General features: G+C 35.4%; 4 protein-coding genes across 4 annotated transcripts in view; 2 read left to right on the top strand and 2 right to left on the bottom strand.

The window, feature by feature from the left end:
• Positions 1-8,198, bottom strand: part of LOC129801652 (uncharacterized) — a 21,288-nt gene extending 13,090 nt beyond the window's left edge. The window contains exon 1 of the mRNA XM_055846905.1: positions 7,724-8,198. Coding sequence (XP_055702880.1) covers positions 7,724-7,793 — 70 coding nt within the window. The 5' untranslated portion in view covers positions 7,794-8,198. The remainder of the gene's footprint in view (positions 1-7,723) is intronic.
• LOC129801645 (uncharacterized) overlaps positions 1-17,666 on the top strand; it is a 21,061-nt gene extending 3,395 nt beyond the window's left edge. The window contains exons 2-3 of the mRNA XM_055846892.1: positions 15,884-16,268; positions 16,335-17,666. Of these exons, the coding sequence (XP_055702867.1) occupies positions 15,884-16,268; positions 16,335-17,579 (1,630 nt within the window). The 3' untranslated portion in view covers positions 17,580-17,666. The remainder of the gene's footprint in view (positions 1-15,883; positions 16,269-16,334) is intronic.
• LOC129801649 (uncharacterized) lies at positions 8,617-9,854 on the top strand. Its single transcript, XM_055846898.1, has 2 exons — positions 8,617-8,839; positions 8,937-9,854. The coding sequence occupies exons 1-2, from the start codon at positions 8,723-8,725 to the stop codon at positions 9,588-9,590; spliced, it is 771 nt and encodes a 256-aa protein (XP_055702873.1). The 5' UTR covers positions 8,617-8,722; the 3' UTR covers positions 9,591-9,854.
• Positions 12,858-14,090, bottom strand: LOC129801648 (uncharacterized). The gene is made up of 2 exons (XM_055846897.1): positions 13,869-14,090; positions 12,858-13,798 (listed from the first exon to the last, which is right to left on the bottom strand). Exons 1-2 carry the CDS (start codon positions 13,986-13,988, stop codon positions 13,112-13,114), a joined length of 807 nt encoding a protein of 268 aa, XP_055702872.1. The 5' UTR covers positions 13,989-14,090; the 3' UTR covers positions 12,858-13,111.

Below are 17,666 nucleotides of genomic sequence, written 5' to 3'. Positions count from 1 at the left end.
ATATTACCCCAAATCAGGCGATAAATATTGAAATAACCGTTATTAGAAAAGGTTCAAAATTATTTTCTTATTATAAAGAGGTTCCGGGATTGTGTACATTTTCAGGACCGGAGAAAACTGCGTGAAATCACATTATATACCCAGAAAATTTGCATACGTGCAGGAGATTCCACTCAATTAAACTGCAGGTAGGGGGAAGTGGGGCACCTTTGAAATTGGGGTTTTAACCTATTTTTAAATAAAATTGAGCCTTATTGTGATATAATTTAGCTGCACAAATAAATTGAGAATCTAAATTTTAGCACGATAATGCTCAATTTTATTTAAAAATTGGTAAAAAATGCTAATTTCAAAGTTGTCCCACTTTGAAAGGTGCCCTACTTCCCCCTACGCCGTGATGTGCATAACATTATTTACGTCAAATTTTCGCTCTATTTTCAGCGTCAAGAAGTACATTTAAAGTGTGCCACATAAAAATATTTTCATAATATAGGGGAAACTGGGGCACCACCAAACACGGGGTAGCACCAAACACTGCGATTTTTTAATCAGCTATTTGACTTCTGAGGACAAGACCTATAGGACCTATTTATAGGCACTATAGGGATGCTTGTCTACTGAAGAAATGGTTGAGATAGTCCAAGTAATTAAGAAATAAAAATTAGTGTTTGGTGCTACCCCGTGTTTGGTGGTGCCCCAGTTTCCCCCACCACCCCATTGATTCGACAAATCAGTTCCTAATGGTAGGAAAACTTGTATAATTGTGCATATTCCCGTGAGATGCATAATACCGAATTGCTTAATCCCGGAGCCCCGTGTAAATAAATAGAAGAGAATTTTTAAAGTCCCAAAAAGGAAGCTGGGGACCAGAAGGAATGCTGCCTAAATGGAAACAGACAAATAGCGTGACATATACACTTTTTTAAAGATTGTGATTTGCAAAATTAAAAAAAAGGGTTCTGGGAGACTCATTCTTAAATGGAAGAGGAGTGAAAGGTGAGCATTTCGTAGGACTAAAAGGATTAGAGTAAGTGTTCCAAATTCCGGCCAGCTTGTAATTCCGGCCACCTTTTCTGTTCGTCGAATTTCCATATTTTTTTTTTTAAATTTTTACATACTCTAGAGTTTATATAGGGGAAGTGCTTCTAATTTTGGACAGTCTGCATATAAGCATCGATATCCTAAGTTTGAAGTGCCATATTTTCAATACTAATTGACTTTTCTTGTTACTCTCTTTTCAGAAGGATTGTTTAGAAACTTGGCAAGCTATTTATCATCTCATTTTTACTAAAATTAGTTTTAATACGTTTAAAAATGAATTGATATGTAGAGGTGAATTTGACTCTTATTTTGGACAACTTGGTTATTAATTTTTACAACTTGTCTGTAAATTTGGACAGATAATCCGCCTCAACAGGATGCCCATTGTTCTTCATTTTATGAACCAATCTTACCAAGTCCTCTTCCTGGTCATGTAAGGGAAACGTGGAATGTCACAAGAAGCCCAGAAACTTTCCATATCATTCATTAAAGTGAGTTGACTTCGGTACTCCAAGTACGTGCGGATTCGCTCATTCCCTGCCCTTTCCGGGAGCCTTTCAAGGCATTTCTCACTGCATCTCTTTCGTAGAGATGATGCTCCTTCATTTCTCCAGGCATTTGTCCAACCTAGTCATCACAAAAGCTAAAACTTCACGAAATTTCGTGAGAAAAACACCTGTCCAAAATAAGAATCATCACCTCACTGGTGAATGTCTTAAAAAATTTCCCATTTTTCACACGAAAAATATAATTCACAAGGCAAATCTCACTTCAGGTCAAATGTACAAATCATCAGTAACGTGAATCAACACAATATTCAATGAATATTCAATAATATCACTCAAAAACAGCGAACAAACTTTGTTAGTACTTCACCAAAACTAAATAAGACTGAAGTAAGCCACGAAGTTCTGTCATATTTCTCGTAAGCAATTGCTCACACTGAATTTTCAACAAAGCAATTTCAACTCAAATCATATTCAAATTTTAACGTATTTAGTGTTAAAATCTTCCAAAAAGAACAAATATTTAGATAGAATTCATTATTCATCAAATATTGGAATAAAAATCCATAATTTTAATCAATTTATTTTTAGTGTCCAATGTTATCCTCAAAGTGTCCAAAATAAGAAACTGGACAAAATTAGAAGCATTTCCCCTAATGCAAAAGAATTAAAAAAAATGTAGCTTCGACAAACGAGATAACGTGAAAAAGGCATTGGAAGAATTCCCGAAGGGCAAGGAACTATGAGAATGAAGGTGGCCGAAATAAGGCACCAAAGCTATGTCTACATTTTTATTCATTTTAAAATGTATTAAGAATGATTTCAGAGTAAATAAAGACGATAAACTGTCTACAAGGTTCTAATCAACACTCCTAAAGTAGAAGGAATGAAAAAAAAACAATTTCTATTAAAGATATAACATTTCAAACTTGAGACTTTGGCGCTTGCATGCAACTATGCCGAAATTTGGCACACTTGCCCTAAGATCTTGAAGAATAAAATTACTCTCTTTTTTTCAATAAAGAAAAACATGTTTTAATTTAAATTTAATTTTGTGTGGGTCAAAATACATATAAATTTTATATAATGGATTCTCAAAGAATAATATTTTTATAAATTGAAAGTAGAGCATTAAATGAGAGCAAGATATCTGCAATAAATCATCCAAACACGCTGCACAACTTTTGGTATTTGTCAATATGAAATTCAAAATAGGACACCATGTAGAAACTGCATAGAAAATGAGGCTTTAAGCTTTATTTAGAGAAAACCCCATTGAAGAATTCAAATGCAGTAACATTTCATCAAATGGAAATCATGCAGAATTACACGAAAGTCCGTTTCCAGAGTGACTGAAAGTTGTTGTTTCTCCACCTGTCGAGACTCCCCTAAACGACCTCAATGGTCAGAAATAAACATGCCATTTGGAGACTTTTATCTGCCAAAAAAAAGTTCTATTATTATAATAGCCTCTAAATTAAATGCCTTTAAAATGATTAAGCAATATTTGAAGAAACTGACCATGAACTTTTACACGAAATTTTAAAAGCAAAGAACTACCCCATCTCCTTCAGATATAGATTTCCCAAACAAGTACGACTTGGGGTGATTGAGGATGATTCGACGTAGGGGAAGTTTATTGATAGTAACAGTAGAGCTCACTGAGTAAAGGTATGACATTGTTGTGTGAGCTTTCGACCAGTGAAGAGAGTTAAATAGCTTGACGGGATTGATTAAAGAGGCTTACAGAACTACACCATAAGAGCATCCTGAAGGGCAACAAAACGCTCTTGGGTAAATAAATTTATAAATTCTTAATAAGTGTTAATTTCCCTTTCATGCATATTGATTTTAATCACAAAGAGCCTTTTTCCTGGCCCATCAATATATACTTTAATTATTGACACGAGGCATTGTTTAATTTTCTCATTCTGAGCATCGAAGGCAAAAAGGGTTCAAGGTTCAGGGTGAAAAGTTTTTACTTAGGAAAATCAATCAGAAAGTCCTCTAAATTGATTTGCACTTTTCAAGGATTTTATTGCTTTTCTTTTAGTTTCTTCTTCGTTTCTTTTGCATTCGGCGGGAATCGATTAAATTCCTAAGCATTGTTGCTATGTAGCTCTGGGAGTTTGTAGGAATTTCTTTGAAGAAAAAGAGTAAAGGAAAAAAAAAATTTTTTTTACCACAATATATACAAATTATGAAAAATTCCAATATAGTCCGTTTTTTTTATAGTTTAAACCAGAGAGGGAATGCAATTTGTCATTTAAAAATTCTCAAATACAGCATAATTAAAATTTATTAAAAATCGAAATAAGAAATTTCGAAATCTTAAACGAGGAATTTTCAAGAACGCATGTTGATTTTAGAAACCCTATAGTCACAATGCGTTATTGTTATTTAAAATGTTATTTCTGTTTAAAGATTTTTTTATTCTAATTACTATATCAGAAGTTAGTGCAGTTTTTGATTGAAGAAGAGCAAGATTTCAAAAGTTTCTACGCATAAAATTGAAATTAAAAGATTAGTAGGGGGAGGTGGGGCTACATTGAGCTGTGGGGCTACATTGTTATACGATTTTTTCTCATATTTCTTATGACAACTGTGTATTAAGATTATGTAATTTGGATACACAAAATAATTGTGGATCTAAATAAAATAATTGTAAGGCGCAGCTTCATTTAGAACTAGGCTAAAAAGTCGTATAACAATCTAGCCCCACATCTCAAAGTAGCCCCAGCTCCCCCTATTTGGTGATATTCAACGCATGTAGGGCAGAAGGAATACCTCTTCGAACCCCTATTGACACCTTTGTCAAAGTGGCGAAATTTATTTAATATATCTGGTAAAATGCAAGTATATAATATGATATTTTTTGTAATCTACCTTTTCTTATTAACCCTTTAACGACGAGACACTTTTTACGGACTGAAAATCAACAATAAAAATTAAACTGAGAAACATAATCAATGATAAGTCTTACATCTAACCTTGGAAAGTCCAACAGAGTCTGATTTGGTGTATTTTTTCCTCTATGAACGATAGGGACAAAAAGAGCCCAAAAATTTAAGTAATTTTTCTGACAATACCAATGAATAATATTTTTCGCTTTAATGAAAAATATTACGTATGAGTATTGTAGTTTTTATTTCCAAAAGGGTTTTTGGAAAAAAAATTGAAAGTATAAAAAATAAATAAAATCAGTTATGAATTTGAGAATTAAAAAATTCGCCATTTTTTAGCTTAAATATTTACTACATAGCAAATAGCTAGAGACTTGCAAAAAATATTCTAGATTCCCTTAACCTTCTATTTTACAATTATGTACAGACATAAGAAAACAATAACTTTAGCTAGTCAGGAAAAATTATTTTCTTTATGGGACACCGGTGTTCCAATCGTCCTTAAAGGGTTAAAGGGCTGTTCAAATTTCATATCCTTAATCGGTACTGAAAGTGTCAATAAGTATGGCATGATAAATTCTTAAAGTGTTCCTTTTACCCTACTTGATTTTTAGCTGACTTTTAAATTCTGTGGCTTGTGGTATAGCATCTTATGCGCTAGACACACTTACGACTTAAGCCGAGAGATGGCTTAAAGTAATTATAATTAAAATAATGATCAAATTACATTTCCATCAGTTTCTGACTAATTCGTCCCCAGGATTAGGACGAGAAACGGTTTAGTTAGTGAGAAACTGATGAGAATTTAGTCAAATCATTATCTTAATTATAACTGCGTTAAGCCGTCTCTCAGCTTAAGTCGTAAAGGCCTCTACACATTAGGAGCAATTTCCATCAAGCATTGCTTTTTTGAAAAAATGGATTTTTCGCATTGCTATAGATGAAAAAGTCAAAATTCTGTCAAAAATTAAATGTTTGACGAAAATTGCTTCTAATGTATAGATTAGAGTCCTTATGTGCGTCTAAAGGCGTCTACACATTGGGAGCAATTTTCGTCAAAAATTGCGTTTTTGACAGAAATTTGACGTTTTCCCCTACAACGCTGCAGGGAATTTCCTTCAAAAAAGCAATTTTTGACAAAAATTGCTCCCAATGTGTAGAGGCCATAAGGCTAAAAACCGGATGTCGATATCTCTTATCGTTTCAGTTCCCGAAAAAAATTGTTAGTTCGAAGAAGTAAAAAAAGAAATAATAAAGAAACATAAATAAATTAACAGTACTTTATTGATTCATTACCAATTGGAATTCATGTAGTAGATTTGGAAATTTTTAGACCTTTTCAAAAAAAAAACAATAATTTCACAAAGTCGATTGAGAAATAGATAATTCAGAGTGGTTGAACTTTTTGACCAATTAGATTCTAATTGGTCAAAAATTTCAACCACTCTGAATAATTTATTTCTCAATTGAATTCGTTACTCATGTTACTTGTCATGTTAATTATTAGAACAAAAAAATCACCAGTAGCATAGTCCCTTAATAATCCAATCTTAAGTCCAAATTTTTCAAAAACTCTTTACCGATAAGAAATTAACGGCTAAATCCACTAAATCTTTAACGGGCTTCAGACCTAAGACTTAACCATATGGCTTAACTTCTGTAATTATTTATTAAGTAAGATTGCAATTCTAATTGTCAGAATTTAAAAAGTGAGGGCTTTTTGGAAAGCTCTCGTGAAATGCCACTTCCTCTTCTAAGATAGAAAGTAAATAAAACAACCGCTAGGGGCGCTATTTTTAAAAATAAAATTTTTAAATTTTCTAAGTTAAATAACTCAAAAATTCCATTGTGCATTGGGCTGAATTTTTAGTATGTTGTAGCCGCTGATTATACCTATCAAATAAAAATATACTTAAGTCGATCTATAACCCCTGACCCGAGCTAAAGGAGTCAAAGTTCGAAAATTGACCGGCCTCTATCTACGGTTCTAATTACCATTTCGAGCTAAATTTTGGGTTTTTGGTTTCGTCTCGATGAGCACTTTCAGACGGAAGTTCAAAAAGTCACCACAGATGGCGCTGCGATAGCGTCAATATTCATCAAAATTAAAACTCATTTTTCTCAAAAACTGCATTGTGCAAGTTAATCAAATTTTAGAATGTTGTAGTCTAGTCTAGGGTGTTTCCAAAAAGTGGCGTAAGTGCGCTGTGGTTTCAATAGAACCGGAGATATGAGGAGTCAAAGTTCACGAAATTTAAAAAATCATATCTCCGGTTCTGTTTGACCGATGAGTAAATGCTTGTAGCAAAGGTCTCACCAAATGCTACAACTTTCTAGAACATTCGAACTTCGTGGGACCAACACCAGGGGCGCCACAGTCGAAAAACCAATTTCAATATCACATAACCTCAATTATCTCGACTGTCGCTGAACCGATTTTGATGATTACTTCGATATAATTGTAGAGGACATTTATATCTATATTTTGTCCATACATCATTTTTCGATCAGACAATGCGATATGTCCGATTTTTCCGTTTAAGTGAGAAAAAATTGACTTTTCCTATAATAAGGCTTTGAGAAACCACTCAGATGCCATTTTGACTGCGCCTCTACTCGACCAAGACACTTAAAATTGTGTTTTAAATGGAAAGTCTCACAAAATATAATAATTCTTTGATATAGTTGAAGTTCATCAAGTGAACAATTGGGGCGCTCTGGTCGAAAAAACCAGTTCAGAAATAAACAATCTCGATTATCTGGGCTTCTGATTAATCGATGATATCAAGTGCTATAGCAAAATTATAGAGACCATTCTGGTCTACATTTCACCCATATATCACTTTTCTGTCACTCCATCCAAATCCTTGATATTTTGGTTTAAATACAAAATTTGAATAATTTCACGAATTTGATACAATATAACTGTATGGCTCTCAATATAACTGTAACTCACCCCAACTTCAGCTCTAAATCGAATTTGCATGCATTCCGAGTTAGCTCACTTTAAGAATCTCACCTACATAAGCCGGTTAGGATTATCTGTCCCTTTTCAATACTAATTGACTTTTGTTTTTCAGAACGGTTAGAAACTTGGCAAACTATTTATCATCTTATTTTTACTAAAATTAGTCTTATTACGTTTAAAAATGAATTGATATAGGTGAATTTGACTCTTATTTTGGACAACTTGGTTATTAATTTGGACAACTTGGCTGTAAATTTGAACAGCCAATCCGCCTCAACAGGATGCCCATTGTTACCCAATCTTACCAAGTCCTCTTCCTGTCCATGTAAGGGAAACGTAGAATGTCACAAGAAGCCCGGAAACTTTCCATATCATTCATTAAAGTGAGTTGACTTCGGTACTCCAAGTACGTGCGGATTCGCTCATTCCCTGACCTTTCCGGGAGCCTTTCAAGGGTTTCAAGGCATTTCTCGCTACATCTCTTTCGTAGAGATGATGCTCCTTGGTATCTCCAGGCATTTGTCCAGCATAGTCATCACAAAGGCTAAAAACTTCACGAAATTTCGAGAGATAAAACCTGTCCAAAAGGAGTATAACCTCACTGGTGAATGTCTTAGAAAATTGCCCATTTTTCACACGAAAATCTAATTCACAAGGCAAATATCACTTCAGGTCACATTTACAAATCACTACTAACTTGAATCAACACAATTTTCAATGAATATTCAATAATATCACTCAAAAAATGCGAAGAAACACTGTTAGTAATTTCACCACAGCACAGCTATAAGAACTGAAGTAAACAGGAAGTACTGTTATATTTCTCGTGTAAGCAATTGCTCACACTGAATTTTCAACAAAGCAATTTTAACTCAAATCATATATTCAAAATTTAACGTATTTAGTGCTAAAATTTTCCGAAAAGAACAAATTTAGATGAATTCATTAAAATTATTCATCAAATATTGATATAAAAATCCGTCTTTTTAATCAATTTTTTTGAGTGTCCAATTTTATCCTCAAAATGTCCAAAATAAGAAACTGGACAAAATTATGAGACTTTCCCTTTAAAAGAAAAAAATGAAAAATTTAATTTTACCCCTAGTAAAAAAAAATTCAGAATTTCTTCAGTGTTTTCTGTGAAAAATGAAACATCATTGAAACATTTTAAATCGTCATGATTTCGATTAAACAAATCCTAAAACGATTAATCGTCATCGAAGTCACATTTTGTAAACAAATTAGATTTCATCAAGTTTTTAGAGAGACTAAAAGATTAAAAAAGAAGAAAAAGGGATTAAAATATGGCACACAAGACTCCCGTTTCCGTGCTTTATGAACTTTGTGCTAAGGTTGGACTTCCAGATCCCAGATTCGTGGATCTTTCCAAAAATCAAAAGGAATTTGAATGTGGCGTTGAGGTTAGTATTTTAAAGGTGAAACACACGAAAGAACGAATTTTTATCCTAATCACCTGCAAGTTTACTCGGCAAATTCCATTTGTGTGATTTGCTCCAGGCTTTTGGGTACAGGAAGCGATCCAGTGGGGACAGCTACAAGAATGCCAAACAAAATGTTGCTAAGAAACTCTTGGACATTCTGGAGAGAGATAGAATTGATCTCAGGGAAGATATTGAAAAGATTTCCGGAAAGTTCCATAACCATGTGGGAGTTCTAATTGATAAATGCATCAAGTTGCATCTTCCCCGACCCCGATTTGTCGTTGTGGAACAAAATCTCAACAGGATTACTATAAATTGCATTGTCGGAGATTATAAAGCCTATGCGACTGAGTTTTCTGCCAAACATGCTAAGGATGCTTCGGCTAAGGCCATGCTGGACAGGCTTGCCAATAATCAGCTTGAGCAGCAGGTCATTCCACTCTTTAAAGGACCCCAGAGAATTTTTCTCAATGTTGATGGTGACCGTTATAATTCTGCTAGGAAGCTTCTGGAAAATGTTCCAGAATCAGCAAATAAGCAGAAGCTTCTGAAGGATATCTGTGAGATGTTGGATATCCCTGTAAAGAGCTACAAAATTGATACCAAAGACGGAACGCAGGATATCATTGAAATCACTTGCAAAATTACTTATATTCAGAAGGGAGACAAAGCAAAAATCTGCTCGGAGATTCTCAATTATCTTCAGGAGTTGCTGCTCAAGGATGACTAAACAATGAATCATTTTGATACAATTTATTATCCGTGAATTTGTCTATAAAAAAAATTATGGAAAATACTCAGTACGCTCAGTACAATTCTGAAATATGAATTTATACACAAAAAAACTTTACCGATTGAACGGATTGAACTTAAACTTTCAAATAGAGTTTCACAAGTCGCTATATCTTTTGACCAGTATACAATGAATATCCTAGCGCTTGTAAAATAAATTAAAATAAAATAAAAATCTTGCTTTCACGCATCTTCTGAATCAGTTTTATTGCTCGAACTCTAAGGAAAGAGGGAACGGCAATACGCTTGAAGGGACCAATTTAACTAAAAACGTTTCGAGAATCCCAAAACAATATCTTGTGAAACCGAGTAGGCTAGGAAACATACTGAAATATTCTGTGATTTTTGATCCGACGTTCCACCTTTTTGATAAAAGGTACGTCTGGTCGTAGGATGGAGAAAATTTTCCAAAAATTCTCGAGTTCTTCATAATATTTCTAACGGTATATGACTTTTTAAGTGTGATTCCTTCTAATCACACCTATTGTAATCCTCGGATTTTTTTCAAAGTGCTCCGATCGAGCTGAAATTCACAGGGTATATGTTTTGAACGGTGGCAGCCAAAATCCCGAAAGCCAAAATCTCGAAAAGTCCAAAATCCCGAAAGACAAAATCCCGAATTTTCAAAATCCTGAAAGGGATGAAATTATATGGAGGAAAATGTTTAGAATAATTTCCTAAGACACGGAAGATTTCCTTTTGCCTCCAGCAAGCGCGGGTACAATCGTGGGAGTAGCTATGACACTTTTAAGAATTCGGGATTTTGGCTTTCGGGATTTTGGCTTTCGGGATTTTGACCGGGATCCGTTTTGAACATCCCTGAAGCCGAAAATGATAAGCCGGCAATCTCATGTCCGGCTGCCGTCCGGCCGTCCGTAGTACGCAATATCTCTGGTTTGGATAGAGATATCTTCATCATTTTTTTTAAATATATCTACGCGCGCGTACGACGATTTCTGTGCTATTAGTTTTTTGAAAAACTGTTTCTAAACCGGTTAAAAATCACATTTTGTAGTTTATATCGAAATCTAAGCATGCGATTTTGAATTTTTTATGTTTATCTTGTAGTCCAGAAAATTTATACCAATTTGAAAACAAAAACTAAGACATTCTTCGAACAGTTCTCGAGATATTTCACTTTAAAAATTTCAATTTTAAGAAAATTTGCTATTAGCGTCAGGTGGGAAAAAAAGCGGGAGAAGCGGCGTCGGACAAGCTTTCCCCATATACAGCACTCTCTCAGTCTCCCTCTCTACATGGTGAGTCTATATCCGAAGATTTGAAAGGTGGCACATACAATTCACGATCCGCGATGTCTTTCGCAGATCTTCGCGAGGCGCGAATTTTCTCGCGGATTTTCGCGGGGCGTGTAAATTTTCGCGGAGCGTGTATTTTTTCGGGGATTTTCGCGCGGCGTGAAATTTTTCGAGGACGCGGGTCGCGTAATTTTCGCGGGGCGCGAATTTTTTCGCGAACCTTCGCGGGGCGTATAGTGTTTTCGCGATTTTTTTCGCATTTTTATGCATTTCTCATCCAATTTTTTTTCATTTTTAAGTGAAATTTTGCACATATTAAGCCTGAAAGAGGCTCTAAATGGACGTAAAGTTTGAGGCCTCTATCTCTCATAGTTTCCGAGATAATCGACTTTAAAGATTTTTAGACACTTTTATGCATTTCTCATTCAATTTTATGTATAAATATCGTTCGAGTTTGCCACAATCCGAATTTGCAACGAAGGAATCACACCTCTATAAGCTGATTTAGGCTTATCACTGGCTTTTTCTTTTTTTGATTTTCTGTATTACAGTAGACTCTCACTCAATCGGCTCTTTTTCAATCGGGCGACAAATTTTGTTGACAATTTTCACGTTTAATTATGAAGCTAATTCACTCAAATTCGCTGAAGTTCTTCCTATTTTATCGTGATTCTTTATAATTGAGAGCTTTTTGTGGAATTTACAAAGGCTTTGACGCTCAATTCTTTCGCTAAACCGGATGACATTTTGCCCCATATTCCCGATTGAGAGAGAGTCTACTGTAAATGTTAACTATTGAACCCTTTAAGGACGATTGGAACACCGGTGTCCCATAAAGTTAATAATTTTTCCAGACTACATAAAGTTATTTTTTTCTTATGTCTGTACATAATTGTAAAGTATAAGGTTGGAGGAATCTAGAATATTTTTTGCAAATCTAGCTATTTGCTATGTAGTAAATATAGCTCAAAAATGGCGAATTTTTAAATTCTCAAATTCATAACTGATTTTATTTATTTTTTATACTTCCAATTTTTTTTTTAAGCAAAACCCTTTTGGCAATAAAAACTACAATACTCATACGTAATATTTTTCATTAAAGCGAAAATTATTATTCATTGTTATTGTCAGAAAAATTACTTAAATTTTTGGGCTATTTTTGTCCCTATCGTTCATAGAAGCACAAAATACACCAAATCAGACTCTGTTGGACTTTCCAAGGTTAGTTGTAAGACTTATCATTGATTATGTTTCCCAGTTTAATTTTTATTGTTGATTTTCGGTCCGTAAAAAGTATCTCGTCGTTAAAGGGTTAAAATAGGCGTTTCACATTTAGCCTGCTGAGCTTGTGTTTACAAGTCACCTGGGGACCCTTCCTATAGGGATGTTTGCAAACTCGGAATGCGTTCAAATTCGGCTTCTGAATTATGGATTTCGTTAACCAATTTGAATGTCGAGATTAAAGATCGGCCTGATTGTATCACAAGGGATAACTCAAACCCATTTTTTCTGACAAGAGTTTCTGGTTTCTCGGGTTTCGCGAAGCAAAAATTGTGTTTCTCGGGTTTAGCGCTGCAAAAATTGGGTTTCGCGATCCATGTTTCTCGGGTTTTGCGATACAATTCTTGGGTTTCTCAGGTTCTGCGATGCAATTTTTGGGTTTCTCGGGTTCTGCGATGCAAAAAATGGGTTTCTTGGATTTCGCGATACAAAATTTTGGGTTTCTCGGATTTCGCGAAGCATATCTCAAAAATTGACAATGGTTTTTAAATATGAGTTACCCCTTGAGGTTTTATGATGTTTTTTGAATAAGGGCCTGCAGTGAATCACAGCTACCATAAGTTGAACTGGACTTATCATTGTTTTTTTTAGGCAGGGTATCAAATTCACGAGTAAAGTTAAAGCATTTTGCAAAGCTGCGATATGTTAACAAAAATAAGAGAGACGAGTATTGCTCGTAACATTTATTTCAACTTCATTTTAAAGTACATTAAGACATTTAAAAAAAAATCCAAGGCGATCCGTAAAACTAATTTTGAAAAATGCTTATTTTAATTCAAATTCGTAATGAAAAGTTCTTTTCATTTATAATATAGTTAAATGTATGATGATAAAACGAGAATGAAACGAGAAATTCAAGCAAATTACGATACGAGTATTGGTATCTTAGACGACATTTGATCTTTTGGGGAATGAAAAGAATTTAGTTTAATTGAAGCAATTCGCGCAGGAAGTTCAGGGCTTCAATGTACATGCTGGTACTGTCCTCATTTATCTGAACATAAATTGCACTGTATTTCAATTCAAACACCTTCTTTCCGCCGACATCTTCTGCATGTTGATAAAAGTTGTATGAGAGCCCCAAAGTTTGCAGGACATCTTCCAGGCAACGTCGATGGTCGCATGTGGACGGAGCATTCTTCAGGAGACGTTTGGCTGAATCGTACTGCTCCGGGTTAATATTCAGAAAGATTTCGCTGGTGGATCCTGGGCCAAGAGGGTCAAGATGCTTGATGGCACTCTGGTGCTTGAAAGATAAACGATTCATCATTGCGTATGCAGCAGCTTGCTTGGCTTCCTTTTTTGAATAACCCTCTGCTTCCTCTTTGACATTCCCAACTGTGCAGGTACATTTAAATTTAACCCTGTTTGGTTTTGACGGAAGCGTAATGATATCAAAGACTGGTAGCTGGAGCTTAGACTTCATGCATTCTTCATACACAGCCCCAACATAATTGATCATTCCGATCATTCCTTCCTGTTGTAGCTTATTTGAATTCATATCCTCTGGCAGAAAGTCTGACTTTGCCAGTTTTAGCAGATTTTCCGCAGCCTTTTGTTTCGCAACCTTACGAGATTCACCCTTTCCAGTTGATACGCTTCCAAATGCCTGCAAAAAAAAAAGGAATAGCCAACTGTGAATCCCAAGAAAACCTAAAGAGAAATCCAAGAAGGCTAACCTCAACAGAATATTCGTAGTATTCGTCGAATTCGTTGGTAATATCTTCGTATTTGGGATCAGGAAGCTTATGTCTTAAGCATATGTCTTCGAGGATATAAACTGGGTTTTTCCTTGGCATCGCAGCCACTTGGAATCTTGTTTTTTTTTCGGACAAAAAAAATTATGTTTCAGCTTTTGATTTCACTGATCGGCATGAACCTCGGCATGAACGGTCCAATTTATCGATTATTAGGGTTCAGAATATCCCGATATCTCGATATCGATTGAACGATATCGCGCCATGCTCCTATAGATCGAAAAGAAATTTCTCTGCATTAACCCATTCAGTCAATGTACTAGAAATACTTGAATTAGTTTCTTATGGCTCCGGCACACCTTTCAGAATAGGAAAATTTCATAAAGTCGAAATTTGGATTCCCTTCTTTCTCACATGTTTTGCATATGTCTATCTCATTCTCTCGCACTCTTCTTCTCTTAAACATCAGTCCAAATTCAAATTAGCTCAATCGTATTTGGTTTGCGGAAGAATGAGATAGTCATATGCAAAACATGTGAGAAAGAAGGGGATCCGAATTTCGACTTCATGAAATTTTCCTGATCTAAAAGGTGTGCCGGAGCCATTACAGATTAAAAAGATTTTTTTTTTGAAAAGAAAAAAAAATATCTATTTTGCGTGCGTGGGGACTGGGGAGCCGCTGTCAAACACACGTCTTAACCGGTGACTGAATTTACACTCGACTCTTCGTTATCCGGCTGACTGGGGGACAAAATGACATTTAGGTTTTTTGAATGATCAACGGTTTTTCTATTTTGTGCAGTGTGAATTTATTTTCTGTCTGACAAAGAAAAAGAGAATTTTCTTCATGGTGTGCTTATGTTTCATTTTTTATCACAATTATGTATTAAAAACTTCTATACAATGATAATAATACTTTAATTCACACTGGAGAAACTTCATGTTTAGTAAAAATAATTTTGAATTACATCAACCGCCAGTGTTTGGCAGTTGTCACCCGGATAACGAAGTGCCGGATAACGAAGAGTCGAGTGTATTTACATTAATTCATTCCAAACTGCATTTATTTAGATATCCAAGAACACAAATTGGGAATCAGAATTCAAATCCACCATTTTGAGCAAAAATGTTGCATGACTTTCCGTGAAGTGAGAAAAGAACAACAAAATGTATTCCCATCTCTCTCGGCCTATTTTTTCCAAGTAATTGAAGGACTGACTAAAATAGGTTAAATATATGGGATGACTTATCTTTCATGTGTTTACATTTTTTATTTGTCCGTATGCTTCTAGCTTCTAACTCATGCCATGCCAGAACATTTTAAAATGATGATTTCTTAATATATTTTTGATTTTTAAATCCTTTGGTGATTTATGAAGTAATTTGATCTCTAGTAGATCAATAAGCACCAGAAGATCATGCGAAAAATTAATTTACGGAGAGCTCTATCTCGTGTGTTCGAGCATTCCGCAAACGCTTTGTCATCTCTTTTTTTTTTAATGGAACTGAGCCCTAATATTAAAATGCAATTTTGCTTCGCAAATTGTTTATGGAGTTAAATTATATCAAGAGGATACAGTTTTGTTTGAAAATAAATGAAAAGAGGTCTATTTTAAAGTTACTCCAATTCAAAGGTGCTCCACCTATCCTGGAAATATCATCTACTTCGCATCACGTTATTGGAATGAAAAAGACTACTTTTATCATAAAATGTTCTATATTTTAACCACAAAGGCTGTCCCCATCGTTCGAGATCAGTAATGTTCCACAGAAATTCCTGTCCTGTGTTCATCATTCGCTCCTCCATACTTCCACACAATTCTAGTCTAATAACTCCAATAAAAAAATATTATACAATCAAAAACACAAATGCTGTACCTATATACTAACCTTTACTTCCTTTACTTACACTAATGGAATGATTGGAATACACACTATATAAACATTTCTGTTTTCTTTTAATATAAACAAGATGTATTATTTTTTTTTATTTTCAGGAAAGCCCATTTTGTCGACGGTAGCAATTTCTTCCGTAACAAATCCACATCCGAGCCGGACTTGTCGGACTCATCTCCGCCTCAGACATCGCGGTGGCATAAGAAGCTTCCGCATGAGTACATAACAGTAGATGAATTGGGCTTCCATCGTCGTCGGAGGCCTCCAGAAATTTACACAAGAAGCAATATTTGCCTCTACAACGTTTCAGAACCTTGCTTGCCATTTTCTGCCCTCAAAACGGAATATAGACGACGTTTTGACGATCCACCGTGTCCTCCACCGCCAAGATCTCCCCTTTTACGACGCCCTACATCCCTCAAAGTCAGCGAAGCGAAGTCGATGGAGACTGAGTCTGAACACAGAGGGAAGTTCAGACTATTTTTGGTAAATAACTGTGCCAAAGTTTCAAAAAAAAATCCTTTTTAAAATCAATATTATTAATTTTTCCAGGAAGAAGAGCTCAGTAACTGCCGACAGAGTGCCTATAAATTTCCTGAAAACCTCAAGCTTTCTGGAGAAGTGGAATATCGTCCAGAATATTCTACATCATACGTGCCCTATTCTATGCTCGAAGTGAAACGAATTATACAGGATCGACCACTTCAAGAGATTACAAATCGTCAGTGTTTTCCTATGTCGAATGTACCATCTGAGGGTGATAAAATGTACAATCCCGAATATAGGAGTCAGTTTGTAGAGTTCCCCGGCATCGAGAAGAGTCATTCAATACCTCAAATGAACAACATTCGTCTACAAGGTGATTTCCAGGGCATTCCAGAGTACGCTGAAAAATTCAAGAGCTATGAAAGTGTCTCTCGAAGCACTCCTATTAGGAAACCAGATAATTTAAGTCTTAGAGGAGAGATTGAGGTTCGTCCGGAGTATCGAGAAAAATTTAGGGAACATGAGAGATCCGCTTTGGAGCGATGTCAATTGATGAGGAAAGATGATCATCTGAAAATGGGTGGAGATTTTTCTAAGAGACCTCCAGAATATTTTGAAAGCTTCAAGGATCACAACATCACAGCCCCACCGCAGAGAGCCAAACCCAGGGAACCTTTCTTAAATCTTAAAGGAACAACGGAATTCAATCCAGAATACAGATGCAGATTTCTCGATTTTCCTCGCTCACGTCCTGTAACTAGGAAACCTGACTCTCATTTTCGACTCTCCGCCATGCCGGATGGAACTTATATAAAGAGATTTACTAAGAATCCTGGTCCTGCTCCAAATATTCATTCTCCACCCGAAAACCTTCCGTTTGAAGCTCTTCCAGAGTATCGTAAAGCGAAGACAGATTATATAATTAAAGAAAGAACACCTTCGCGTGATCGTATTCCATCTGCAGTTGTACCAAGAAAAGATATCAATGATAATTCTGAACGTAGGAGAAGACCATCAATTGCCCCGAAAGATGTTCCATCTTCACCAACTTTTCGATTGATGGTGGAAAATGTTGATGATCCAGCACCTGCGAGGTTTCGATCACCAAAATTTGGTAGACGAGCTGCTGGATCGGGTGTAGAAATTGATGAGAATTCCACAAGAATCCGTGAAAGAGTCAGTGTGGTGGAAGGAAATTCAAAGTACACAGCAAAGGGAAAGGATGCCAATGGTAATGCTTTTGTGGTATTGAAACAACCTCAGAAGCACAGTGAATGGATGAAGCCCAAATGGTACGAAGATGCTTCCTAAGAGGATATCTTCCTAAAAGCATTTGTAGAATATTTTAGAAAAATAAACCCGTAGAGCCAATAAAAGTTTTTAGTTAGCAATATAATT

Source organism: Phlebotomus papatasi, chromosome 2, assembly GCF_024763615.1.
Source record: "Phlebotomus papatasi isolate M1 chromosome 2, Ppap_2.1, whole genome shotgun sequence".
Lineage (NCBI taxonomy): Eukaryota > Metazoa > Arthropoda > Insecta > Diptera > Psychodidae > Phlebotomus > Phlebotomus papatasi.
The sequence above is the reverse complement of the archived record's forward strand: the minus strand, read 5'-3'. Positions and strand labels throughout refer to the sequence as shown.